General features: G+C 39.5%; 1 protein-coding gene across 1 annotated transcript; it reads left to right on the top strand.

Moving 5' to 3' along the window:
• Positions 1–16,267: 16,267 nt before the first annotated feature.
• LOC103972871 (protein FERTILITY RESTORER RF2, mitochondrial) lies at positions 16,268–25,604 on the top strand. The gene is made up of 5 exons (XM_009387249.3): positions 16,268–16,496; positions 18,655–18,750; positions 24,545–24,642; positions 24,964–25,045; positions 25,231–25,604. Exons 2-5 carry the CDS (start codon positions 18,672–18,674, stop codon positions 25,410–25,412), a joined length of 441 nt encoding a protein of 146 aa, XP_009385524.2. The 5' UTR covers positions 16,268–16,496; positions 18,655–18,671; the 3' UTR covers positions 25,413–25,604.
• Positions 25,605–27,486: the final 1,882 nt, after the last annotated feature.

Raw genomic sequence — 27,486 nt, 5'->3', positions numbered from 1 at the left:
TTGTTCTGTGATTTTTAGAGCTCAAAATTGTTGTAAAGGCCAAAAGTTCTTCTCCCTCTTTTCTTCCAAGTTCTGAGCTTTAAAGAGAGGAGAGAAAATTCTGTAAGGGTTGTCTCCTAAGCCCGTCAAAAGGAGTGAAACTGTAAAAGGGTGGTTGGCCTTCGCCTATTGAAGGAAGGCCTCTAATTGACGTCGGTGGAGGAAGCCAAAAGTGGAGTAGGTCAAGATTGACCGAACCACTCTAACTCTTGGTTTGCATTTACTTTGAGCATATTATCTTTACTGCAAACCTCCTCAAAAGCTTACTGCTTTCTGCGCATATACGATCGGGTTTCAAGCTTTGCACTTTCCGAATCGGCATTTAGACGTAAATCAGTTTCATCGTACGATCATCATATTTCTGTTTGCGCTTACGTCTTGATTTCTATCATAACTGCAAACTGCCTTCATATCCTTGCTTAAACTGCATCTCGCTTAATCAAGTGATTTACGAATCTGCATTTAGACGTAAATCAGTTTTTTTGTACTAATATCATATTTTAGTTTGCGCCTACTATCTGATTAGAATCATAACTGCAAACTGCATTTATATCTTTGCTGCATCTCGCTTAAACAAAAGTTAAAGTGATTTACGAATCGACTTTCTTACTAAAATCACTTTTAATGAACGAACGCAGCTTTTGTTTTAATCATAGAAGGTTTTCCGCTACACTAATTCACCCCCCCCCCCCCCCCTAGTGCTCTTGATCCTAACAATTGGTATCAGAGCGGGGTTAACTCTCAAACGGATTAAAACCCAAGAGAGATGGCATATGCCCGAAACCAAGAGGGCCATTCTATTACACGTCCACCCATGTTCAATGGGACGGACTACACCTATTGGAAGACCCGAATGAGGATCTTTCTTATTTCTATGGATTTTGAACTTTGGAATCTTGTTGAAAATGGATTTTCGAAGTCTTCTCTTCCAATGATCAATTGGAATGAATTGGAGAAGAAGGCTTTCGGCTCTTAATGCAAAGGCTATGAATGCCTTATTTTATGCGCTTGATAAAAACAAGTTCAACCGTGTTTCGATTTGTGAAACCGCATTTGATATTTGGCACACACTCGAAGTGACTCACGAAGGCAAAGTAGAGTGAAAGAGTCAAAAATCAATCTTTTGTTACATTCTTTCGAACTTTTCCGGATGAAACCGAGTGAGACTATTGGTGACTTGTTTACCCGTTTCACGGATGTCGTCAACGGTCTAAAAGGACTCGAAAAAAGTTTTTCGAATTTTGAGCTCGTAAATAAGATTCTAAGATCCCTTCCTAAGAGTTGGGATGCTAAAGTCACTGCTATTCAAGAGGTGAAAGATCTAAATAACTTCCCTCTTAAAGAACTAATTGGGTCATTAATGACCTACGAGATGACTTGCAAAGCTCATGAAGAGCAAGAAGACATCCTTCCAAAAAACAGGAAGGATATGACACTTAGAACTTCAGAAGACCACTTGAGAGAAAACTCAAGTGATGAGGACTATGGCGATGACTTGGCACTTCTAACAAGAAAATTTAAAAAATTAATTATAAGAAACAAGTTTAAGAATGACACAAAAAATAAACTTGAACCCAAGAAGGACCAAGTTATTTGCTACGAGTGCAAAAAGCCGGGACACTACAAAAGTGATTGTCCCCAAGAAAAAGAGAACATCAAAGAAGAAGGCGCTCAAAGTAACGTGGGATGACTCGAGCGCGTCCGAAGAAGAGGAGTCCAACACTGAGCAAGTTACTCATTACGCCTTAATGGCCATCGGAGAGGAGGTAACGAATTTAATAGATGTAGATTTATCATTTGATGAATTATTAAATGCCTTCCATGACTTATTTGATGAATGCAATATTATTAGTAGAAAATATAAATTGTTAAAAAAGGAGCTTGATAGTCTTACTTGTAATTTTGATAAGTTAAAAACTGAATATCATGATAGTTTAAGTTCATGTATAAAATGCCATCATCTAGAAACTCTCCAAAAGGAAAACTTGCTACTTAAGGACACCTTGAAGAAATTCGAGGTTGGTAGCAAGTCATTGAACATGATCCTTGCAAACAAGGGTCACGTTCCCAAAAGAAGTGGAATCGGATTTGTGAGAAATCCTCACCAAAATCCAACCACCTTCATAAAATGCCCCATCTTACATGTTCGACACCAAAGCAAATGCAATTTTTGTTGCAAACTTGGACACAAAACGCATTATTGTCCATTCAAGAAAATTATTTCGAACAAATTAATTTGGGTTCCTAAAGGAACCATGATAAATTCTATGTAACATCATAAACAATGTAGATCTATTTTTGAGGCACCCAAAAGCAAATGGGTACCTAAAGATCATCCTTTCTTGTAGAATCCTATACCATCGCAAACTAGGAGCAAGAGATGGTACCTTGATAGTGGATGCTCAAGGCATATGACCGGAGATCCATCTCAATTCTCTAAACTCACTAGCATAGACGAAGGCTATGTCACCTTCGGAGATAACAACAAAGGTAAAATCATTGGCAAAGGAACCATAGGTAACAAATCCAACTTCTTTATTGAAGATGTTTTGTTAGTTGATGGTTTAAAACATAACCTCTTGAGCATTAGTCAATTATGTGATAAAGGATATATTGTCAGATTCGAATCTAATGCTTGCATCATTGAAAAACCACACAAAAACACGTCTATGATTGCATTAAAACAAAATAACGTATACACTATTGACATCAATGAATTGTGTAATGAAATGTGTTTTTCGGTTTTGAATGAGGATGCTTGGCTATGACATAGAAGATTAGGTCATGCTAGCATGAAACTAATCACTCAAATATCATCTAAAGAACTTATATGAGGAATTCCTCATATCAAGTTCATCAAAGATAATGTATATGATGCTTGCCAATTAGGTAAACAAATTAAGGGTAGTTTCAAATCTAAGAATCAAATAAGCACCTCTAGGCCCTTACAATTGATCCATATGGACTTGTTCGGACCAATCTCTACATCAAGCCTAGGAGGTAGCAAATATGCCTTCATCATTGTAGATGACTATAGCAGATACACATAGACTTACTTCTTAAAATAGAAAAATGAATGCTTTAGATATTTTACCAAGTTTTGTAAACTTGTTCAAAATGAGAAGGGTTATATGATTTCGTCAATTAGAAGTGATCACGGTGATGAATTTCAAAACCATAATTTCCAAGAATTTTGTGAACTCAATGGATATAACCATAACTTCTCTACTCCAAGAAATCCTCAACAAAATGGAGTAGTAGAAAAAAAAAATCAAAATTTACAAGAAATGGCAAGAACCATGTTAAATGAACATAGTCTACCTAAATATTTTTGGGCCGAAGCCGTAAACACTGCATGCAATATTTTAAATAGAGTTCTAATAAGACCCTTACTCATTAAAACTCCCTATGAGTTATGGAACAACAAAAAACCCAATGTTTCATATTTTAAAGTCTTTGGGTGTAAGTGTTTTTATCTTGAATGAAAAAGATAACTTAGGAAACTTTGATGCTAAATCCGATGAAGAAATCTTTCTTGGTTATTCTTCGGTTTCTAAAGCTTTTCGTATCTTTAATAAAAGAACCTTAATTATTAAAGAATCCATTCATGTTGTTTTCAATGAGATTTCCGAAATCAAGAAAAACGATTTTGATGATGATGTTAATTTTGATTTCTTGAATTTAAATGAAACCCCGTCTCCAACTAGCAACTTGGATGCATCTACTTCCGAAACATCCTTACCTAAGGATTGGAAGTATGTAGATGCTCATCCTAAGGAACTAATCTTAGGAGATACATCAAAGGGGGTTTAAACACGTTCTTCTCTTAAAAATTTTGATGCCAACGCCGCTTTTCTCTCCCAAATTGAACCCAAATGTGTTGACGAAGCCATGAAAGATGATTCATGGATTATCGCAATGCAAGATGAATTAAATCAATTTGAGAGAAATGAGGTGTGGAAGTTTGTTCTTAGGCCAAATGACCATTTAGTTATTGGTGCTAAATGGGTTTTTAGAAACAAGCAAGATGAATATGGTATCGTGGTTGGAAATAAGGCTAGATTAGTGGCCAAAGGTTTCAACCAAGAAGAAGGTATCGATTACGAAGAAACCTTCGCTCCTGTGGCTCGATTAGAAGCCATATGGATGCTCCTTGCCTATGCTAGTAGCAATAATTTTAAGTCGTTTCAAATGGATGTTAAAAGCGCTTTTCTTAATGGCTTTATTTCCGAAGAAGTCTATGTTGAACAACCTCCTGGATTTGAAAATAATAGCCTCCCTAATCATGTGTTTAGATTAACTAAAGCTCTCTATGGTTTAAAACAAGCTCCGAGGGCTTGGTATGAGAGAATTAGTTCTTTTCTTATTGAAAATAATTTCTCAAAAGGCAAGGTTGATACTACATTGTTCATCAAGAATTTTGAAAATAATTTTCTTATTGTTTAGATTTATGTTGATAATATTATCTTTGGTTCTACGAATAAATCTCTTTGTGAATCTTTTGCTAAAACTCTGAGTCTTGAATTCGAAATGAGTTTAATGGGAGAATTAACATTCTTCTTAGGCTTACAAATCAAACAACTAAGCAATGACATCTTTATTAGTCAAACTAAATATGCTATGAATTTTCTAAAAAAGTTTAATATGAATAACTCAAAAGCTATTAACACTCCTATGAGCACCTCCACTAAGTTAGAAATTGATGAAAGTGGAGAAAGCTTCGATCAAAAAACTTATAGGGTTATGATAGGAAGTTTACTTTACCTCACTGCAACTAGACCAGATATCATGTTCAATGTAGGACTTTGTGCTAGATTTCAATCAAACCCTAAGATATCTCATCTCAAAGCAGTTAAAAGAATACTTAAATATCTTAATGGTACCACAAATCTAGGATTATGGCACCCAAAATCAGAGAATCTTGAATTAATTGCTTATACTGATGCGGATTTTGCTGGTTGTAGACTAGATAGAAAAAGCACATCAAGAACATGTCAATTTTTAGGGCATGCCCTTGTTTCCTGGTCATTTAAGAAATAAAACTCAGTTGCACTATCAACAACCGAAGCTGAATATATTGCAGCATGTGCATGTTGTGCATAAGTTGTATGGATGAAAAACACCTTAGAAGATTATAAAATTCATCTTAAAAATATTCCCATTAAATGTGATAACACAAGTGCAATATGCTTAACGAAAAATTCTATACAACACTCAAGAACAAAACATATTGATATTAGACATCACTTTATATGAGATCATGTTACTAATCATGATGTAATCATAGAGTTCATTAATACTAAACATCAACTAGCTTATATTTTTACAAAACCTCTAAGTGAAGAACAATTTGATTTCATAAGAAGAGAATTAGGAATGTTGATGTGTTCGAATACATAAACTAGTTAAAATTATCTTTCGAACTTTATTGAATGATCATATCACTTGACTGTCATTACATGCCTAAATAACATGTTGGAAATTATGTGTTGAATACAAAAATTTCCATAACAATAAGCATGTTTTTTATCTTCATGATTGTATTTGAAAATCTGTAGCATAGTCTTATCCGAATGCATGAAAGTGTTAATTTCATTTTCGGATTCGCTTAACAATTGGTATCCTAAAAATCGGATTTTCTCATACACTTATATGAAAAATATTTTTCTGAAATGGATTTGATGAAATGATTCCTACTTATGAATTTCATCTTGAAATATGGATGATAATGTTTTTACTTGCAAAGATTTGCTTCACATACATATCTTGATACCTGAAGCATGATTTAATCTCTCAACAGTTTTAACTTCACTCAAAGTAAACTCACAAATAGCTGGTATCATAAATGACCTTCCTCCTTCATACAAAAAGATTATAACAAATAAAAAGGAAGAAGTATTCAAAGTGATCTACATATCATGCTTGTACAATTGATTTCTTATCACTTACTATTGGAAAATAACTTAAACCTAGTAAAGGCATGAACGACTATCACACTTATGCTCAAAATTTGCTTATATTGTTCTCCTGGTATCACAACTACCATGCTTTTTGTTGATGATAAAGGGGGAGAAATATATGAGTATTAATACCATGCTTGCATCACTAAGAGATGCTATGATTGCTATAATTTGCATTATGCCTTGTTTGTATCATGTCAAGATATCAAACAAAAAACTTGCATCGTAATTTTACGTATTGATATCTTACCATGTGATGAAATGTAATAATTGCTAAAACATTTGAAATGTGTGATCATGTAATGATATCAAAATCTTACTTCACAGTTTTACATGTTGATATCTTACAATATGATGAATTGCTACTATTATCATCATTCAAACTTGTAATGTAAAATTTGAAAATGAATGTCAAGCCTTGACATCATCTTCAGAGAGATACATAATGATGGGAGTATTGATAAGTTTAAATGATTTTAACTTATCAATATGTCTCTTGAATTCAAAGGTTTTAAATTCAAAAATGACTTATCTCAAGTATGGCATATAGACAGGGGGAGTTAAGGTTAACTCCATTATCAATTGATTGTCATCATCGAAAAGGGGGATATTGTTGAATCTCGGATTTTGATGATGAAGTCAATTGTTATTTGTTATCTAATCTATATGTTGAGATAAGTGTGCAGGATTAACTACGATGAAAGTAAGACATGCAGCAGGAGTTGCGCCGGAGTCAAGACAATGATCACGTTGGGAGTTCGAGAGTTCGACGGAAGTTCGGACAGTCGTCGGAGGTTCTGCGGGAACAAATTCGAGAAGTCCATGAGCTTGCTAAAGAAGCTAGTTGGAACTCGCCAAGTGGATCGTCGCAAGTCCAGGAGTTTGCCGGAAGTCCGCGGGAGCATCACCGAGGGTTCATCGGATGATCGACGGAAGTTCGCCGGAAGCTCGCCGGAAGAAGCGATTAACGCACCGGAGCAAGTTGCAGTAAATGTCTTAGGGAATATCATAGTTAGCACAATGATTAAGTTGAAAATAGGAGGTGATCCCATTAACTTAATCTTGGGGCAATTGGGCCCCTGAAAAACCCAAATTGGGCCGAATGGATCAACCCATTCGGACCCTGATTTCTGCTAGGCGGTTGAATCGCCCAAGCCAGGAGGTGGCACTACCTGGGCTGAGTCTTCGAGGGAGACTAGGCAGTGCAACCGCCCCAGCCAGAAGGTGGCACCGCCTGGGCTCAGTCTCCGAGCGAGACTGGGCGGTGCAACCTCCCCTGACAGGAGGTGGCACCGCTTGAGCTCGGTCTTCGAGCTCTGCTAGGAGGTGCAACCGCCTCAGTCAGGCGGTGGCACCGCCTGAGCTCAGTCTTTGAGCTCTGGTAGGAGGTGCAACCACCCCTGACAGGAGGTGGCACCGCCCAGAGGCTCAATCTTCGAGCTTTGCCAGGCGGTGCAACCGCCTTAGTTAGGAGGTGCAACCGCCAGATCCCGAAATTCCGAGAATTGACAGTTTTGAGCTCCAAATTTGAACTAGGTTGGGGGCTATAAATACCCCACCCATTCAGCACTAAAAGCACACAACAAACACCGAAATCCTGATGTTGTTCTGTGATTTTTAGAGCTCAAAATTGTTGTAAAGGCCAAAAGTTCTTCTCCCTCTTTTCTTCCAAGTTCTGAGCTTTAAAGAGAGGAGAGAAAATTCTGTAAGGGTTGTCTCCTAAGCCCGTCAAAAGGAGTGAAACTGTAAAAGGGTGGTTGGCCTTCGCCTATTGAAGGAAGGCCTCTAGTTGACGTCGGTGACCTTGTCGGTGGAGGAAGCCAAAAGTGGAGTAGGTCAAGATTGACCGAACCACTCTAAATCTCGGTTTGCATTTACTTTGAGCATATTATCTTTACTGTAAACCTCCTCAAAAGCTTACTGCTTTCTATGCATATACGATCGGGTTTCAAGCTTTGCACTTTCCGAATCGGCGTTTAGACGTAAATCAGTTTCATCGTACGATCATCATATTTCTATTTGCGTTTACGTCTTGATTTTTATCATAACTGCAAACTGCCTTCATATCCTTGCTTAAACTACATCTCGCTTAATCAAGTGATTTACGAATATGCATTTAGACATAAATCAGTTTTTTCGTACTAATATCATATTTCAGTTTGCGCCTACTATCTGATTAGAGTCATAACTGCAAACTGCATTTATATCTTTGCTGCATCTCGCTTAAACAAAAGTTAAAGTGATTTACGAATCGGCTTTCTTACCAAAATCACTTTTAACGAACAAACGCAGCTTTTATTTTAATCATAGAAGGTTTTCCGCTGCACTAATTCACCCCCCCCCCCCCCCCCGCCCCTTCTTAGTGCTCTTGATCCTAACAGATGCATCCATTTCTGAAACACCCTTACCCAAGGATTGGAAGTATGTAGATGCTTATCCTAAGGAGCTAATCCTAGGAGATACATCTAAGGGGGTTCAAACACGTTTTTCTCTTAAAAATTTCTGTGCCAACGCCACTTTTCTCTCCCAAATTGAACCTAAATGTATTGACGAAGCTATGAAAGATGATTCATGGATTATCGCAATGCAAGATGAGTTAAATCAATTTGAGAGAAATGAGGTGTGGAAGCTTGTTCCTAGGCCAAATGACTATTTAGTTATTGGTACTAAATGGGTTTTTAGAAACAAGTAAGATGAATCTGGTATCATGGTTAGAAACAAAGCTAGATTAGTGGTCAAATGTTTCAACCAAGAAGAATGTATTGATTACGAAGAAACCTTCGCTCTTGTGGCTAGATTAGAAGCCATAAGGATGCTCCTTGCCTATGCTAGTAATAACAATTTTAAGTTGTTTTAAATGGATGTTAAAAATGCTTTTCTTAATGGCTTTATTTTTTAAGAAGTTTATGTTGAACAACCTTCCAGATTTGAAAATAAAAGCCTCCCTAATCATGTATTTAAATTAACCAAAGCTTTTTATGGTTTAAAACAAGCCCCAAGGGCTTGGTATGATAGATTAAGTACTTTTCTTATTGAAAATAATTTCACAAAAGGCAAGGTCAATACCACATTGTTTATCAAAAATTTTGAAAATAATTTTCTCATTGTTCAGATTTATGTTGATGATATTATCTTCGGTTCTACGAATAAATCTCTTTGTGAATCTTTTGCTGAAACCATGAGTCTCGAATTTGAAATGAGTTTGATGGAAGAATTAACCTTTTTCTTAGGCTTACAAATTAAGCAACTAAGCAATGACATCTTTATTAGTCAAACTAAATATGCCTTAGATTTGCTAAAAAGATTTAATATGAATAGCTCAAAAGCTATTAACACTCCTATAACCACCTCCACTAAGTTAGAATTTGATGAAAGTGGAGAAAGCTTCAATCAAAAAACTTATAGGGGTATGATAGGAAGTTTACTTTACCTCACTGCAATTAGACCAGATATCATGTTCAGTGTAGGACTTTGTACTAGGTTTCAATCGAACCCTAAGATATCTCATTTTAAAGCGGTTAAAAGAATACTTAGATATCTTAAAGGTACCATAAATCTAGGATCATGGTATCCAAAATCCGAGAATTTTGAGTTAATTACGTATGCTGATGCAGATTTTGCAGGGTGTAGATTAGATAGAAAAAGCATATAAGGATCATATCAATTTTTGGGACATTCCCTTGTTTCCTGGTCATCTAAGAAATAAAACTCGGTTGCACTATCAATAACCGAAGCTGAGTATATTGCAGCTAGTGCATGCTGTGCACAAGTTGTGTGGATGAAAAACACCTTAGAAGATTATAAAGTCCATCTTAAAAACATTCCCATTAAATGTGATAACACAAGTGCAATATGTTTAACAAAGAATCTCATTCAACACTCAAGAACAAAACATATTGATATTAAACACCACTTCATACGGGATCATATCACTAATTATGATGTAATTATAGAGTTTATTGATACTAAGCATCAACTAGCTGATATTTTTACAAAACCTCTAAGCGAAGAACAATTTGATTTCATTAGAAGAGAATTAGGAATGTTAATGTGTCCGAATGCATAAATTTGTTAAAATCATTTTTCGGACTTTATTGATTGAATGATCAAATCACTTGATTGTCATTACATGCCTAAAATTATATGTTGGAAATTATGTTTTTTGGATACAAAAATTTCCATAACAATGAGCATGTTTTGTCTTCATGATTGTATTTGAAAATCTATAGTATAGTCTTGTCCAAATGCATGAAAGTGTTAATTTCATTTTCGGATTCTCTTAACTAGTGGTATCCTAACAATCGGATTTTCTCGATACATTATCCTTTTCCGAACTTAATAAGTATATGTATATCGAGTTTGATTCTCATCATTGATTTTTGACATATGGAATCAACTAGCAAAAAACATCTCTCAAACACTTATCATGTGAAAAATATTTTTTGAGAAATGGATTTGATAAAATGATTCCTGCGTGTAAATTCCTTTTTGAAATATGGATTATAGTGTTTTTACTTGCAAGGATTTGTTTTACATACATATCTTGATCCTTGTAAAAATGGAATATGATTTAATCTCTCATCGATTTTAACTTCATTCAAAGTAAACTCATAAATATCTGGTATCACAAATAGCCTTCCTCCTACATGCAAAAAGATAATAACAAATGAAAAGGAAGAAGTATTAAAAGCTATCTCCATATTATGTTTTCCTTGAGATGTTTGCATAATTGGTATCCTATCACTCACTGTTGGAAAATGACATGAACCTAGTTATGGCATTAATAAAACTGCACTTATGCTTAAAAATTATTTATATCATCTTCCTTTTTGTTGTTGACAAAGGGGGAGAGATATATGAATTGATGCTATGATTATGTCATGCTTGCATCATCGAAAATATATGAATCGATGATAACTATGATTGCCATATTTGTATCATATTAAGATATCAAGAACTTGCATCATAATTTTACATGTTGATATCTTATATTTAACTGCTACAATCATTCATATTTGAAATGTAAAACTTGAGAATGGATGTCAAGTCTTGACATCATTTTCAGTAAGATACATCATGATAGGAATCATGATATGAGTAATTGATAAGGTTAAGACTTCTTAACTTATCAATAAGTCTATTGATTTCAAAAGCCTTGAATTCAAGAATGACTTATCTCAAGTATGACATATAGATAAGGGGAGTTAAGGTTAACTCCGTTATCAATTGATTGTCATCATCAAAAAGGGGGAGATTGTTGTTGAATCTCGTATTTTGATGATGAAACTACTTGATATATGTTTATGATTTAATCTGCGTTTTGAGTGACGCAGGATGCTTCGATCAGGATGAGACAATTAAAGCAGGAAAATCATATTGTGCCGAAGGAACATGTCAGAAGATTGGACGTCGGGCCAGTGGATCGGTCGACGTATCGACAGAAGGCTTCGGGCCGTGGACTCGGGCATCGGGCCAAGAAGAGCGGGTATTGTGCCAAGGATATCGGAGTTGCGGAGTCAACTGGCCGATTGGGCAATAGGCTGCACGAGAGGACGATGCGCCGAAGAATCGGACGAAGCGTCGAGGGACCAATGACATGTCGGACAACTTGGTTAATTGCTTAGGATTAATTATCTCGATTGAAGTTTTGTTTTAATTGTGCAGGATTAACTATGATAACGATGAAGACATAAAGCGAAACAAAGTGTCGGAGTCAAGCGCGAAGGATTTGTTGCGAGTTCGAGAGTTCGACGGAAGTCCGAAGATTCGTTGGGAGTTCACGGAGCTCGCCGAGAAAGATCGGAGCTTGCCGAAGAAACTCGTTGGAACTCGCTAAGAACAAATCGTGAAGTCTAGGAGCTTGCCGGGAGTCCGCAGAATGGTTTCCGAGAGTTCATCGGAAGACCGCCGGAAGTTTGCCGGAAGCTCGCTAGAAGAAGTCTTGACTTGCGGACTTTGTAATAGCTTAGAAAATGTCTTTAAATTCATAGTTAGCACGTTAATTAGGGTTAGGATTAGGTGTTAATCCTATAACCCAAGTAGGGGCCAATTAGGCCCAAGTTCGGACTGGTTTGGACCAAGTTTGGAGCCAAACCAAGTGAGCTGGAATAGTGAAGAGGTGCCACCTCTCCAGCCTGGAGGTGCCACCGCCAGGGTTGGGAGGTGCAACCGCCCCAGCCAGGAGGTGCAACCGCCTGGGCTGAGGGGTTGAGAGGTGCAACCGCCCCAGCCAGGAGGTGCAACCGCCAGGGCTGCGAGGCTGGGAGGTGCAACCGCCCCAGCCAAGAGGTTGCACCGCCAGAGCTCAAGTTCCGAGCTCTGCCAGGCGATGCAACCACCGAGCTCAGTCTTCGAGCTCTGGCAGAGAGGTGCATCAGCCTGAGCTCAGTCTCGAGCTCTGCCAGGTGATGCATTCACCAAGCTCAGTCTTCGAGCTTTGGCAGAGAGGTGGATCAGCCTGAGCTCAGCTTGGAGCTCTGCCAGGTGATGCAACCACCGAGCTCAGTTTCGAGCTCTGCCAGGTGATGCAATCACCAAGCTCAGTCTTCGAGCTCTGCCAGGTGATGCAACCATCGAGCTCAGTCTTCGAGCTCTGGCAGAGAGAAGCAATCGGCAGAGCTCAGTCTTCGAGCTCTGCCAGGCGGTGCCACCTCTCCAGTCGAGAGGTGCAACCGCCTGATCCCAGAATTCTGGGATTTGATCGATTTGATCGTTTTGAGCTCGGATTTTGAATTGGGTTGGGGCCTATAAATACCCCACCCATTCAGCACTGAAAAGAAAAAGACCTATACCGAAATCTTGATCTTTTCTGTGATTCTAAGAGCTCAAAAGTGTTGTAAAGCCTTTAAGTCTCCTCCTTCTGTTCTTCAAGTTTTCAATTGTAAAGTGAGGAGAGAAAGGTCTGTAAAGGTTGTCTCCTAAGCCTGTCAAAAGGAGAGAAATTGTAAGAGGGAAGTTTGGCCTTCGCCCATTGAAGGAAGGCACCTAGTTGACGTCGGCAACCTCATCGGTGGAGGAAGCCAAAAGTGGAGTAGGTCAAGGCTGACCGAACCACTCTAAATCTCTGGTTTGCGTTTATTTCCGAGCACTTTATCATTACTGCAAACCTCCCTCATCACTACTGCTCTCTGCGCTTTCACGAACAAGTTCTAAGTGCTGTTCTTCCAAATCTGCATTCAGACGTAAACTCGTAGTTTCATACATTACAGTTTACGTTTTCGTTTGATTCTGCAGAACTGTTTTCCGTGCTTTTACGAACGAGCTTCTTTGCAGTTTACGCTTACATTTTAATCCTATTAATAACTGCAATCTGTCCTCTACGATTTTACGAACGAGTTTCAACATTTAGACGTAAAACTGCATTCAGACGCAAATCGGCTTTCCTCGCTCAATCATCAGATTTCAGTTCACGTTTACGTCTTGATTTCAACTGCATACTGCCTTCTGCGAGTATACAAACGAGTTTCAAAGTTTGGACGTAAATCTGCGTCTAGACGTAAAACTGCGTTTAGACGTAAATCTGCGTTTAGACGTAAAACTGCGTTTAGACGTAAATCTGCGTTTAGACGTAAAACTGCGTTTAGACGTAAAACTGCGTTTAGACGTAAATCTGCGTTTAGACGTAAATCTGCATTTAGACGTAAATCTGAGTTTAGACGCAAAACTGCGCTTAGACGCAAAACTGCGCTTAGACGCAAAACTGCGCTTAAACGCAATCTGCGCTTAGACGCAAACTGCACTTAGATACAAACTGAGAATTTGCTTTTGCATCATAATAGTTTTTGAACGAACGCAGCTTTTGGTTTTTAAATTATTATAAGATTTCCGCTGCACTAATTCACCCCCCCCCTCTTAGTGCTCTTGATCCTAACAATTGTTGTATCTCAGATTTTGATGATGAAGTCAATTGTCATTTGTTATCTAATCCATATGTTGAGATAAGTGTGTAGGATTAATTACGATGAAAGTAAGACATGCAGCAGGAGTTGAGCCGTAGTCAAAGACTATGATCACGTTGGGAGTTCGAGAGCTCGACGGAAGTCCGGACGGTCGTCGGAGGTTCTACGAGAACAAATCTGAGAAATACAGAAGCTTGCCAAAAGAAGCTCGTCGGAACTCGCTAAGTGGATCGTCGCAAGTCCAGGAGTTTGCCGGAAGTTCGTCGGAGCATCGCGGAGGTTCGTCGGATGTTCGTCGAAAGTTTGCCGGAAGCTCGCCGGAAGAAGCGATTAACGCACCGGAGCAAGCTGTAGTAAATGTCTTAAGAATTGTCGTAGTTAGCATGTAGATTAAGTTAGGAATGAGAGGCGATTCTATTATCTTAATCTATGGGCAATTCAGCCCTTGATAGACCCAAATTGGGTCGAATGGATCAACTCATTCGGACCAGAATTCCTACTAGACGGTGGCACCGCCAGGGTCGACGGTGGCACTGCCTAGGAGAGGGTCTCCTAGGAAAGCTGGGCAGTGCAACCACCCCAGGCAGGCGGTGGCACCGCTTGGGCTCAGTTTCCGAGCGAGACTAGGCGGTGCAACCGCCCCTGTCAAGCGGTGGCACCGTCCAGAGGCTCAGTCTCCGAGCTCTGCCAAGCGGTGCAACCGCCCCTGACAAGCGGTGGCACCGCCTAGAGGCTCAGTCTCCGAGCTCTGTCAGGTAGTGTAACCGCCCCAATCAGGCAGTGCAACCGCCAGACCCCGAAATTCTAGGAGATGACAATTTTGAGCTCGAAATTCAAACTGGTTTGGGGCCTATAAATACCACATCCTTTCAGCAATGAAAGGGCAACCCAAAGCACCGAAAATCCAATCTTACTCTGTGATTTTTAGAGCTCAAAAGTGTTGTAAAGGCTAGAAGTTCTCCTCCCTCTTTTTCCAAGTTTTGATCTTTCAAGAGAGGAGAGAAAAGTTTGTAAGGGTTGTCTCCTAAGCCTATCAAAAGGAGTGAAACTGTAAAAGGGTGGTTGACCTTCGCCTATTGAAGGAAGGCCTCTAGTGGACGTCGGTGATCTTGTTAGTGGAGGAAGCCAAAAGTGGATGTAGGTCAAGATTGACCGAACCACTCTAAATCTCGGTTTGCATTTACTTTGAGCATTTTATCTTTACTGCAAACCTCCTCAATAGCTTACTGCCTTCTGCTCTTTTACGAACTCACTTTCAAGTTAAGTTTCTGAAAACGATTTTACGTCGGAAATCGATTTTATCATACGAACATCATATTTCAGTTTGCGCTCCGATTTCTATCTTAACTACAAACTTCCTGCCTTACTTTACTTCAAATACATTTCCGTAAGCTTTCAAAGTTATTATCTGCACGAAACGACTTTTACGTCGGAATCGGCTTTCAACGTACGAACGCAGTTTTAATCGTCGAAAGTTTTTCGTTGCACTAATTCACCCCTCCCCCCGGGGGCTCTTAGTGCTCTTGATCCTAACAAATATGCCTTAGAAAGGTATTTATGTCGATGATCTTTATTTCGCAACACAATATTTTACGAACCAAAAAAAAAAAAATCGTCTTGTATCGTCCATGCTATTTGACCTATAAAAAACTTTTTTTTAATATTTATATATTGAAATAAAGCTTTTAAAGATAAAATAAGTTATTTTTTGAAATGTGTAAGGATAAATATGTAAAAAGACCAACTTATAGTTACTATTCAATTCATCAAATGTTGTTGCTCTCGATAATCCCTTAAAAATAATAAAATATAATTTTACTATTTAGAACCCCTAGTCCTTTTATTACAGATCGTATCCCTTTTTTTTCTTTTTGTTTCCCACAGCCCCTCGATGTTGCTCCCTCGTGGCTTTGTCGCTTTCTCGTTACTTATCGCTCATCGCTCGATTGTTAGTTTTTCTTTGCTCGTTACTCGACGCCCCATCAAAAATATTTTGTATTCGTTTGATATCAGTCAATGCTGTCACTCGCTCACTGGTACAAGGCGACAATGGTGAGACCATTTTTTGTTCATTTGCAACGATGAGGGTCTTTATGATTTTGGAGAAAGATTACTATTTACAATCCTAATAATATTAGTTTTAATATTTAAAAACTATTAAAATTAACATAAATATCTTCTTCTTTTTTAATCTCCTCCTCCGCCTCCGGTTAAAATATAAAAAAAAACATCGGAATCAAGGGGACAATAAATAGTATGCTCAGCTCGATCCTGAGATCGAAATAATTTGAAGTGCCATAAATACCCCCATCACATACGTCAATCCTCGGGAAAGGCATATCTTGCGGTGCAAGAAAGACTTGTCCGTAGCAACAGCAACACACACGCGACGACGCGACGAAATGGCGGTGCCTCCGCTTATAAGGTTTGACGGATTCCCCGCTCGCTTCGCCTTTGCCCTCCGTTTCTTGTCACTCTCCGACTCCCCAAGTCGGACGCGGAGGAGAGTAGGAGACTCTTTCTCTGACGGTTGATCGCTGTTCTCGTTTGTAACCGTCTGTTCTTCGAGTTCCATCTTCATCCAACGCGCCGGTTCTCGGTATGGATTCCTTTTCTAGTAATCTTTGCTGCTATATGGTAGTCTCTTGTGGTTTTGAGACGGATCGATCGAACCCTTCCCCTGTCCTTCGTTTGATCTTTCCGCGAAGGTCTCGGGATGAATCATCAGTTTCATGTTGGTGGGTGAATTAGTTCCTGAATTTATATCCTTAAGACTGTCTCGGAAGGATGTTAAGAACATTAGAGGGAACCGTACATGATGATATTGAGATTAGAGATTCGCACTCAACGTCATACGGTAATGGAAAATACGAAATGCTTCTTAGCCCCTAAAGCGGTTGCTGTGGATTGGCAAACCTGTAATGAGCAACGTCTTGTTTATTTTTCTTGCAGCATGATGTGTCGATTTTAGTGACTCATCTCGTAGACACCTGATTTTATAGCTTCTAATGTATGGAATTGCCTAATTCGTTGATGAAGGTAGCCCTATTCTGTTTGTGGATTTCATATGAAAAATTACATTTTGCGTCATTCTTGTGGAAATTTAATCGTGCGAGGTCAAAGCAGACAAGATGATTCAAGGTTTACGAGAAAAAAATATTTTCAGGAGCTTTAATGCTTATGGTCATCAAGAAGCTCTCTGATTCTGTCTGGTGAAAATTTTTGCCTATGGTTTGAGACAATTAGCCTAATTATAAAATGTTCGAGTTTCAAATTTAGGGAATTTCATGGGACTTTTTGTGTTGAGTTTATATCGGATAAGCAAGACATGTCTTCTTGAAAGCATGTTAGCTGTCATTCTTTATATATTTTTACCTGAACTGTATATTAAAGCGGTTATACAGATTGCATTCTGTTTCAATTTAATTGTCAGATGGTTTTAAATGTATTTCAACTCAACCCGAAGATGACCCCAAAATGTCTTGCTGACACCTCTCAATAGCAGGCAAGATGAAATAGTTTAGTATTTGCATATTTCACTTTTAAGGCTGATAAATGAGGACTCTGTACAAGGTTTTTTAAAAAAAATGTTCCATTAGGTTATTGAATTTGACAAATGAGGACTCTGTACAAAGTTTTTAAGGCTGAAAATTGTTCCATTTGGAAAGCTTAATATGGTTGGATTAATGAGACTAACATTTGTTGGACTTGTGTATCTTGATTGGCTCTAGACATTATTGATCTGAAGCTTAAGTAGCTGAGACTTCTGAACAAAGTTTTGCCAGATATCAGTAATTGTTAGAACAATGTATAGACCAACTCTCAAATCGGAAAAGAAAATTTATAGCAGCTTGGAAGTGCTTTAATAACTGTATGCATTTGATTTTTTTATTCTTTTTAGGCTTTATTCTGGTACCAGAATGTTTATGTGGTTGTTGAGGTTATTACCAGTGATGTAGGTTTTATTAGTTTGCTGACATAGCTGTTCAAAAGTTGCTATTATGACAAGTTTCATGAGTCTGCATAATGCACATGTTGAGTCTTAACCATGCATTATTTAAAGTTGGGTTTTAATTCCCAACAGCAAACTAACATAATTATTTCTCTTCTTTAGATCTTGCAAGTTTATCCATTTCAATTTATATTATACATCAGTGACAATATTTTGGTTGGTTAAGCGAATTGCTTATAACTCTTCAAGAACACACATTTATTTTAATCATGTTGGCCCCGACATGTCCATGACATGGCAATTATACTTGGTATGCAACTTGATGCAGAATCTTGTTCCTCTCATGTACTTGTTTGGGTTTCATACTATTTAGCAAATTCTTTGTTCTAGGTCCTTCTCTTGCTGTTCTTTCTCAATTCAGGACATCTGATTGGAAATGATGGCACAAATTTTGGAGTGTTCTATGGTTACAAATTATGTGTAATGAGAATCAGTTTTTTCCCCAAAGGGCCTTTTCTAATACATTTTCAAAAGTTATGTCGGTCTTGTTCTTTTATAGCAGTATGTTTTGCCTAACTAATGGGAAGTAAGACCTCAACATGTATAGCTGGGCTACATTTCTGGTCTTGTTTCTTGTTACTTACAAATGACTGTTCAAAAATCAGAATCATGCTCAATATTACTGATGGTTAGGTTGAACATGTTTTTGAAGATCATCATGTTATGTTCTTCTTTCAATCTGATATTTTTCCATTAATTAACTTTTACAAAGTGGGAATAATATTATGCAATTGAAAATTTGCAGGTTTGTACTTGGAAGATATGGTAACACAATCAAGTTTTACCATACCAGCACCGGCTGTATGTCTGCCTGCATTTTCTCGATCTCAGAGACTGCTAGGTAAACACATCGCTGCTAGAAGATTGTATACTCAATAAAGCAAATGCTAGGAAGCCTCACATGGTGAGCTGTTGCACCCAGTCACTTAGGAGTGGTCGGTGAGCAATTAGTCCAACAACAAGACCTGAGCCAATTACATGCTTGAGGTCAGTGTGAACCATATGCACACAGTGCTGCACAGTGTGCATCATGAAACAGAGATGAGTCACTCAGTAGATTAGTAATAAATGATAATGAATTAGTTATGAGCTTTTCATTATATGATTTGATGATAGTTTAATATGAACTGTCAGATGGCCATTTTAATGTTTAATCTTGATAGTTTAGGATAAGTTGTGCAATAATATAATGCAGCTGTAAGTTCTTAAGTTGTCAAAGTTATTGGGTTTTAATTGCTTCGATGTATTTAGGATCAAGGATTTTAATTTCGAATGATACCACCTGGTTAGTGTTGTTTCCTCCCTGTTACCACACGAAATCGGTCAGTGACGATAGATTTCGACCGTCGCCGCCCGGTACCGGGCGGTATTAGCTAAGGGAGAAGAAGAGGGAGAACCTGGAGATCCGTCGTCGCTCTCCCTCGACGATCTTGATCCGTCGGCACCCTCCCTCGTCGGACGCCGCAGATAAGATATCGCCTCCTCGTATGAGGCGACAAGGCCTCATCATCGTTGACGACTTCTCATCCGTGTGGGGAGAAGAAACCAAGCAGAAGAAACGACTTCTCATCCGCGAGGGATAAGTCTCAGTTCTCCAAAGGGAGAATTATGTTCAACGAACCGCACATGTTGAGTAGTATCTCAAAACAACAACTCCACAAAGCTTAATGGACCGAGCGAGCGGCGAGGAGTCGTCGCCTGATCTCGCTTGAGATAATGCATTGGGGGATGCATTGCGAGATCAAGTGGGGGAGCGACTTAAGGCAATACAAATGAAGGCACACTTGGAGCCAATATGGAGATCAGACTTAACGAAGGGCTGACTCGTGGAATGGTGAGCGCGAGGGCCACCATCAACTTAATGCAAATTGAGGAGCAGAGCAACTTGGGTGTCACTTGGTGAAGGACCCAAGCTGCATGAAGGGAGTTGGTATAGAAAATGGAACATGGAGCGGAGGCACGAAGCTTTCCTTGGAGAGAGGTTCAAGACGTGAACTCTTACAAAGGCAAGAGCTGGATCATGTCGTTCAATGGGTCCCTCATTCTGCATAGTGCCAAAGACGAAGGGAGCTTTGAGGCACATGCACTTTATTTCAGAAAAGCATTTGACGGAGGAACTAAGGCGACTTAACTTGCGGAGGCGAAGTTGGGTCAGAAGGCTTTGGCACAGGGCAAGAGGACGCGGAGGCGGGTACTCTTGAAGAATATATCACAGTGCTGTCATTCAAGTTGCCATGAGGGAAGCGGTGTGTAGCGGAGATTGTGCTGATGGGGGCAATGGCCTAGGATCCAGACAATGGTGCACTAATTTCAGCGAAGTCGGTGGACTTCGGGAGCTACTATGCAATGGACTATCCTAGAGCTGTATTCCGTTTGAGTGTGACCCGAGAGCGGGTGAACGAATGTCGATTGCCAGTGGAGCGAACACAATCGAAGGTGGAAGAGGCCCTACGTTGAGTTTGCAAAGGCCACACATGGAGGGAACGCAATCCGAGTTCATCCCATAATGATCAGAATGCAAAGGAGATGCCACTAGGAGGCTATATGGTGTAGCGGATCGTGGTGGAATAGTTCGTGGCAATGCAATACACATGAAATTAGTCCTGTGAGGGACTACTGAGAGCTCCACTTCGGTGAACAACACAATAGCAAGAAAGGCTATGGATTCAAGGAGTGAATGTCATGGTATCGTAGAGGTGAGTCTTTCGTGCGTGCATCGAATTTTGCATCAGATAAAAGCCTTCGTCATTAGCATTGGGGGGCTATGTACCATCGAGAGAGTATACCAAATGCAAGTACTAGTGAGTCCCATGGGAGAGACTTGATCATATAGAGGTATGATCAGAGCGGCTCAAGAGTTGGACTGTTCCAGAGCTCATATTCGCTCAAGGAAGCCCGACAAGTCAGAGGATAAGGCCGAGTAAGTGAACGTTGCTACTAAGGAAGCTAAGGAGAACAAAATCGGTGTGAACCCTACAATATGATGGCGGAGGTCATGCATAGGAGTTGCAGTCTGTCTTTCCATCGACCAAGGAGAACTGCTCCGAGAATACAGAGGTGTTGAAGCAAGGGGTCAAAAGGGGTGAGGAAACGACATCGAGTCCAGAGGGACTTAGCTACCCAAAAAAACCAAGTATCGGTTAGAATGTAGGTGGATTCGGAGGAGTGCCATAGAGATATATCTACCGATCGCGAAGAAAGGGATGCAGATGCGAGGTGACAGATAGTAGGGCCATGGGCAGACGAAGTCAAGTAACCTTTGCCTTTTCAATTCTTAAGAGAATGGGTGAAACTTAATACCTAAATTCTTATCTATCCAGCGGAGGAGCTCTGCACAGGTTCAAAGACCCTTCGAAGAAACCGAATTTAAGACGATAGTTATCAATTCCTCACCAATTGTGATCAATGCTATTTAGAGTAGATTATCTGCTTCATTTCTCAACAGAATGCTAATCGAAAGTGGAAGTGATGTGAACCTACTTGGAAGTGACGACTAAGTGAAAGAAGAATCGATAGACAAATTTTACCAAGGAATGACCCAAAAACTTTAAAGTTCGCGAGGCGATGCTCGTTAAAGCTCCAACAAGCATCCCACCTAGTTCAAGCGGCACGAAGCATTTGAGAGACCAGTGTATACTAAGGATGGTCTTTTCCTTCATCTGAGGGATCCGTAGGAAATAATAGGGATCAGCACATCTCAGTCAACCCCACACCAAAGTCAGAGTCATTGGCGAGTTGAAGTAGCATGGCGGATCAAAGTTCGACTACTCAACAACAGCGGCGGAGTCTAACTGGGAGCCGAAAGGCACATTGCAACTAGAGTAGAAGATTGAAGACTCAGTAAAGGCGAGGAGATGCAGCGTCTGCAAAGGCTTCGACGAAGATGTCGAAGGACTAATGGGGGAGAATGTCATGGACAAAACTGTAAACAAGGTGTTTGATGTAATGCTCATGTATGTTCGTGTCTTTCGATTTTGTTCATGCTTTGCACAGCATGTAAAGGGCCAGCAGTAGGTTTAGCAACCCCATTTTCTTTGGTTTTAGTGGCCATCCTTGGTTTACAAACAAAGGTTGTGTTATGTGGGCACTTGTGTGGATTTCAGTCTGTAGTGGATCATTTTGGACCCTTTGTTATGCGATCATTCAGAGCTTGTGAAGTCTATTTGTAATTTGCATTGGCTATGAAGTGTTTGCTGAAATGATTGCTTGTAGATCTCGAGTGAGACATTTTCTCTAACTCGTTTTCTCTTTTGTAGGTCCTAAGGGACCATAGGAGGTTTCGGGGAGGCTGATTTTTACGGACGGACATGCAAGGGTGCCGTACGACTTAGGCAAAACCAGCTAAGTGCATGATAACATGGGCAGAAGAAACGAGGCGACGTCGCCTCGATGATGTCGCCCCTTTTTTTTTATTTTTTTTAACTTTTTTATTATATATATGTATATACATATATACACCGAACGGTATGCTAAAATGTACTGCTCGATATACTTGTATCGAACTGTATCGAGTTGAGTTTGATACCCCGGTACAGTACGAAATTATGAACCTTGTTTAGGATTACTTAGTGTTTCAATGCAATTAGGCTTCAAGAGTAGGTTTGAGTGCGTAATGGCATGAATTTTACACTACTAGTAAACAATACTGAGAATTAGTTCTTAAGCAATCTAAACTATGTAATTTTATTTGGGTTAGTCATTATTTTCTTATATCCAACAACTTGGGGTTGCTGTTCTCTTTATGTAGCTCTCCACTTTAGTTGCTGTACTCTTTATGTAGCTCTCCACTTTAGTTTCAAAGCCAAATAGCACCTCTGTTGCTGACTAAAATATTGTGATGATTAATTGGTCTTCATCAATTCATATTTGATTTTTCTAAGAAATGCCTCTTTCCTCCTCATAGACAAGAAATGAATCTCATGTTCTTTTGATGTCAGGATGAAGCAAGTTTGGTGCCTTAATCATGTTTAGATTTGTTTGCATTAGCAATCTAAAACTTCATGTGCAGATTTAGACTAGGTGGTATTTAACAAACTTTTTGCAACTAAGCCACTTGTTGAGTTGGGAGTCATGTTTGTTTTGTTTTTGCCATTTGGTCACACATCTAATATTCTTTTGATAGTGGGGCTGAAACCTATATTGGGTTGTTATCCTCGATAGTTGTTAAGTATATAGCTCTGTCATCAAACTCTCTGCTGGGCCAGAATTATCAAACAGTGGTGCTACTCTTAACCAGTCAAAATGATTTTTGCTTCACTGCACTCCAGGCATATGAAATGGATTAGTCTTAGTTGCAAATATCTTGTATCTAAAATGCTGCATCAGACCTGCATTGGTGGGAACCTTGTGCATTGAGCTGCCCTTTTAGCTCTTGCTTCTGTTTCTAAACATATTTCTAATGTGTTCTCCGGCAACTCTTTTTTGTTCAAAATTGCACACTATTAAGTGTAATAAGACATGTTCAGCATCCTCAGGTTTTGCTGAGACCTGCTTTTCTGCTTTTGCACCTAGTTTGCCTCCATGCTCATGTTCCACATTGTTTTAACAATCAAGGATTGATTCTTGATTTTCTAAAAATGTGGTCTCACTTGTTTTAGCAAATAATTAGCAAAGAAAAAACCTGCACCTTGACAGATAGATCTTAGCCGAATATCTAATATTCTTAATAAGGTTCTTTAGTAAGGTCAAATTTTAAATTTTCACTAGCAAAAAAAGTTTCCTAGTTGCTCTTGACATTTTATTTTATTTTTGGCGGAACTACAAAGGGCTAACTTAGAGTAAAACTCCAATTGTTAATAAACACTCTCAATGCACAATTCTCCAGTAGGGCAACTGATAAAAGAAAATGTTGTTCATTTCTTTGTTGATTTTAAAATGATCAACTGGAGCAAGAACACATCACCATGGTATAATACGTGTCGGGAGCTCTAGAAAGGTTTAGGATATAGTAGTTCGTCAACAAAATTGTAAATCATAAAAGCTGAGTTACAAGGCTTTTATTAATGTGTTATTGTATGAAGATGTCTGACACCCTAATATTTGTATTAATATTCGATATGAAGTTTGAGGTTTTTCATCTACAGTGCAGTTTAGTTTCTTACCTTCTTTATCATGTGGTAGATGAAGTTAGTTAATTGTTAACTATCAGGTTATCTAATCTATAAGATATAGCTAAACTGGCTTTCCAGTGGTCATGGAAAATAAAGTAGATTGGTGTCATTAAGTGGTATATGATGACTGGACTACAGAAAACTAATCATGTTAACAATCAATTCTGTGAATTGAATAATCTTGGACCACAGATGTGAAAATTGTTCAGGGGACATGAAAGGACTACAGCTTGGATGGTTATGCTTATCAGCTTTTGCTGAATGGGTCCTCTTAATGTGATGAGACAATAACATAATTTTCCAATAGCAGGTTAATATCTTCAGTTGAGTTGAGATTCAGTAATAAATTTAAATTCTTAATTGATTTTATATTTTTCCAACATCGATTTTGAAGCCTAGAGCAATATATGTGTTTTTTAGTAGGTCTTTTCGTTTTCGTTGGTGTGATGTTGTCTTATTTTCTTCCTTTGCCAAAATATTGAAATGATGCACTGTTGTCTTTTGAACATTCATCATCTGATGCAGAGGAAAACAGACTCCATATTAGCAGATATGGTCAATGGCATTCTATCTCGTTTGCTCGTCAGATTCCCTCTTCTGCAAGGCTTTTTGCTGCTAGTTTGGTGTGTATTTTATTTGGTTAGGAATTCTGGTCTATCAATATCTGCATTATTTTATACTGTTAATTTATTTGGTTAGGAATTCTGGTCTATCAATATCTGCATTATCAATATCTGCAAACACCCAAATGTTAATTTATTTTGAAGACCACCAACTGTGGCTTATTAGTTGGATGTCCTATCACTTGTATATGTTGTCATCCAATAAAATGTCACAAGCTCTTAAGTCTGTCAGCCTCTATTTTGTAGCAAATTACTCACAAAATGTTCTGATAATTTCCCCATGTGACCGCTTGTTACTAATCCAATTGTACTTCGCTTCAGAATGCAAGATGTTCCGCAACTCAAACCCAAAGTCAAACTGTGAGAAGTAAATCAGCAACCATTACGGGCACTCCCACCAAGGGTAATTTTGATAATAATTAATACAGCTACTATGTACTACCATGTTTCTCCATCTTATTTGCTGAGCGCCATCATCTACTTGCTTCTATCAGCTGATTTTATTGTATAAGATACTGTCATTTGTCAACATGTATGTTTACTTGTGGTAGAAGATATTTAAAGACTTCACTAGAAATTGCATTTCAGAATCACGGAAGCTGCCAAAACTTGATGATGGGAACACAGGGTTCCCCCCACGGAGTGGTGGCGGCGACGGTGGCGGAGGTGGTGGTGGCGGAAGTTCTTCTGGTGGATTTTTCTTGTTTGCCTTCCTCGTATTTTTGGATTACTTGAAGGAGCTAGAAGGAGATGAATCTTTACCAGGATAGTTGGAGATTGTGGTCGTCATCTTAAGTACTTAATAAATATAGTCTTCTGTCATGTGCCTTTCCTGAAACATGGGTTGCGTGGTCAGTGAGATTTACATGCAGCAAATATTTCAGAGAGACTGTGTGGAACCGCTGGCCTCATTCAATGCATCTGTTGAACAGCGATTGCCTAACTTAGAATTATCATCTAGACCTCTTGCTCCACGTTCTAAAGTGGCTATGCATGATTTCTATATTCAGTTTCACTTTCCATTGTCAGGTAAATATTTTTGGCTATACAACCACTTGCTTTCATCGCCTTTAATCTTTTGCACTTGACCTTGTTTTTGATTTAACTTTTTATCAAGCTTGTCAGGGTTGCATGGAAGAGACACTCTAGTAGCCCGACTTCTCAATCGAGACAAGACCTCCTGCCATCCGTAAAATGAAGCCATCACTACTGCCTTCTGCAATTCATGCATGTAACGTGAATACCATTCATTGCTACCTTCATTTCAGTCGATGTCAGTATAACATCTCAGGTACTACAAATCATGCATGTTACGTGAATCCCATTCATGGCTACCTTCATCTCAGTCGATGTCAGTGTAACATCTCTAACAATTACTGGTTTTTAATGGTTTTTAATATGGTATATTTTGGTATTGCTCACTTGACAACAATCCAAAGTCATATCAGCACCAACAAGGAAGTTCGAGTACGTTAGCATGGCATCTCGGACTCAGACAAGATGATCGTGCTCTCGCGCTGTTTGGCATAGCACGAGATGGTGTCATATAGCATAGTCACTCCGGAAAGCTCAGAACGATGTCGTATAGCACAGAGCCGCTCTAGAAAGTTATCGCACGGTGTCGTACGACGTGGATCCGTGTAGGTCGGTCGGTGCTTGCATAAGAGATACAAGCTGGTCGCCCAATGGGTCAGTTGCTATTAACAGATCACGTACGATCTACTCTTGTTCACAAGTATAAAAATCGACCCCCAAAATGGCATCAAGAGGAGGATCTTGAACACTTCAACTCCACTTAACCCCACTCAACACTGATTTAACTTTTTGAGGTTCCGAATCGAAAAACCCCTCCTGGCTTCGGCCTTTATGCAGGGACATGGTGGAGAAGCAGTAACCTGCCAAAGGAGAGACCACGCTTGGGTGACGGAGCTTCGACTCGACTCGACGTCGACTTGTTAAACTCAAGGCTTTGTGTGAGTGATTGTTCACACTCGGGATCGGACCAAGCTGTACTGACACCTCAGCCATGACATAAGGTTCTCCAACATTTTTGGCGTTAAAAGGAGGGCATGATGTCGTAAGAACACCCACAATCAAGCAACCCGAGCGAACGTTCCAGAGAGGAGTCACTCGTTGCTTACCCGACCTTTGGGTTTGGAGGTCAGCTCCCCCTTCCTCGAAACCTAGAAGAGAATGCTTCGACCTTCACTCCAAATCATTATTGGCAGCTGTTTAATGACCTTGGGCTCTCACCTCCTGGGACCACCACTGGACAGCCTACTATCTTAGCTGAGGCATTCCTTAGCCTCACTCAACAAGTTCAAGCACTGGCAGAAATGATGCAGACTATCATCCCTCTTATTCCCTAATTCTCCTAATAGGTAGTGTTGCCTCGACGGCTGCTACCATGGGACTACTCGACCCTCGTCATCATGCCTTAAGAACCTTCTCCAGTTGGCTAACAACCTTGAGCGACGGGTGCTAACCCGCCGACTGAGGGGCACTCGGAGGACCCTAGGTCGATGCTAGAGCATAGCTCTCTTGGTCTCCGATGCACCACCCCGAGCTGCCTCGAGTCTGATACCTTATCATCCGACTCAGCAAACTCTCTTTAGGTTCAGTTACACTCGGTCAACTCAGTGCTTGGATGAAGTCCAAAGAGAGTTCTACAAATCGAAGGAGGGTCTTGGGGAGACCCCCTCAGTAGGGACTCCCTTTGTATAGGAGATCCAAGACAAACCAATACCACTTAACTTTTGCCTCCCTACGCTCGAGGCTTACAACGGTGGCTCCGATCCGGCAGAGCACGTCGCTGCCTTCGAAGCTTAGATGGCCTTATATGGC

This window comes from Musa acuminata, chromosome BXJ3-7 (assembly GCF_036884655.1).
Source record: "Musa acuminata AAA Group cultivar baxijiao chromosome BXJ3-7, Cavendish_Baxijiao_AAA, whole genome shotgun sequence".
NCBI lineage: Eukaryota > Viridiplantae > Streptophyta > Magnoliopsida > Zingiberales > Musaceae > Musa > Musa acuminata.
The sequence above is the reverse complement of the archived record's forward strand: the minus strand, read 5'-3'. Positions and strand labels throughout refer to the sequence as shown.

Coding starts and splice junctions, on each gene's coding strand:
- LOC103972871 (XM_009387249.3), top strand. CDS start 18,672: ATGGTAACACAATCAAGTTTTACCATACCAGCACCGGCTGTATGTCTG. Junction 24,643..24,963: donor GGCTTTTTGCTGCTAGTTTG/GTGTGTATTTTA, acceptor ACTTCGCTTCAG/AATGCAAGATGTTCCGCAAC. Junction 25,046..25,230: donor TACGGGCACTCCCACCAAGG/GTAATTTTGATA, acceptor ATTGCATTTCAG/AATCACGGAAGCTGCCAAAA.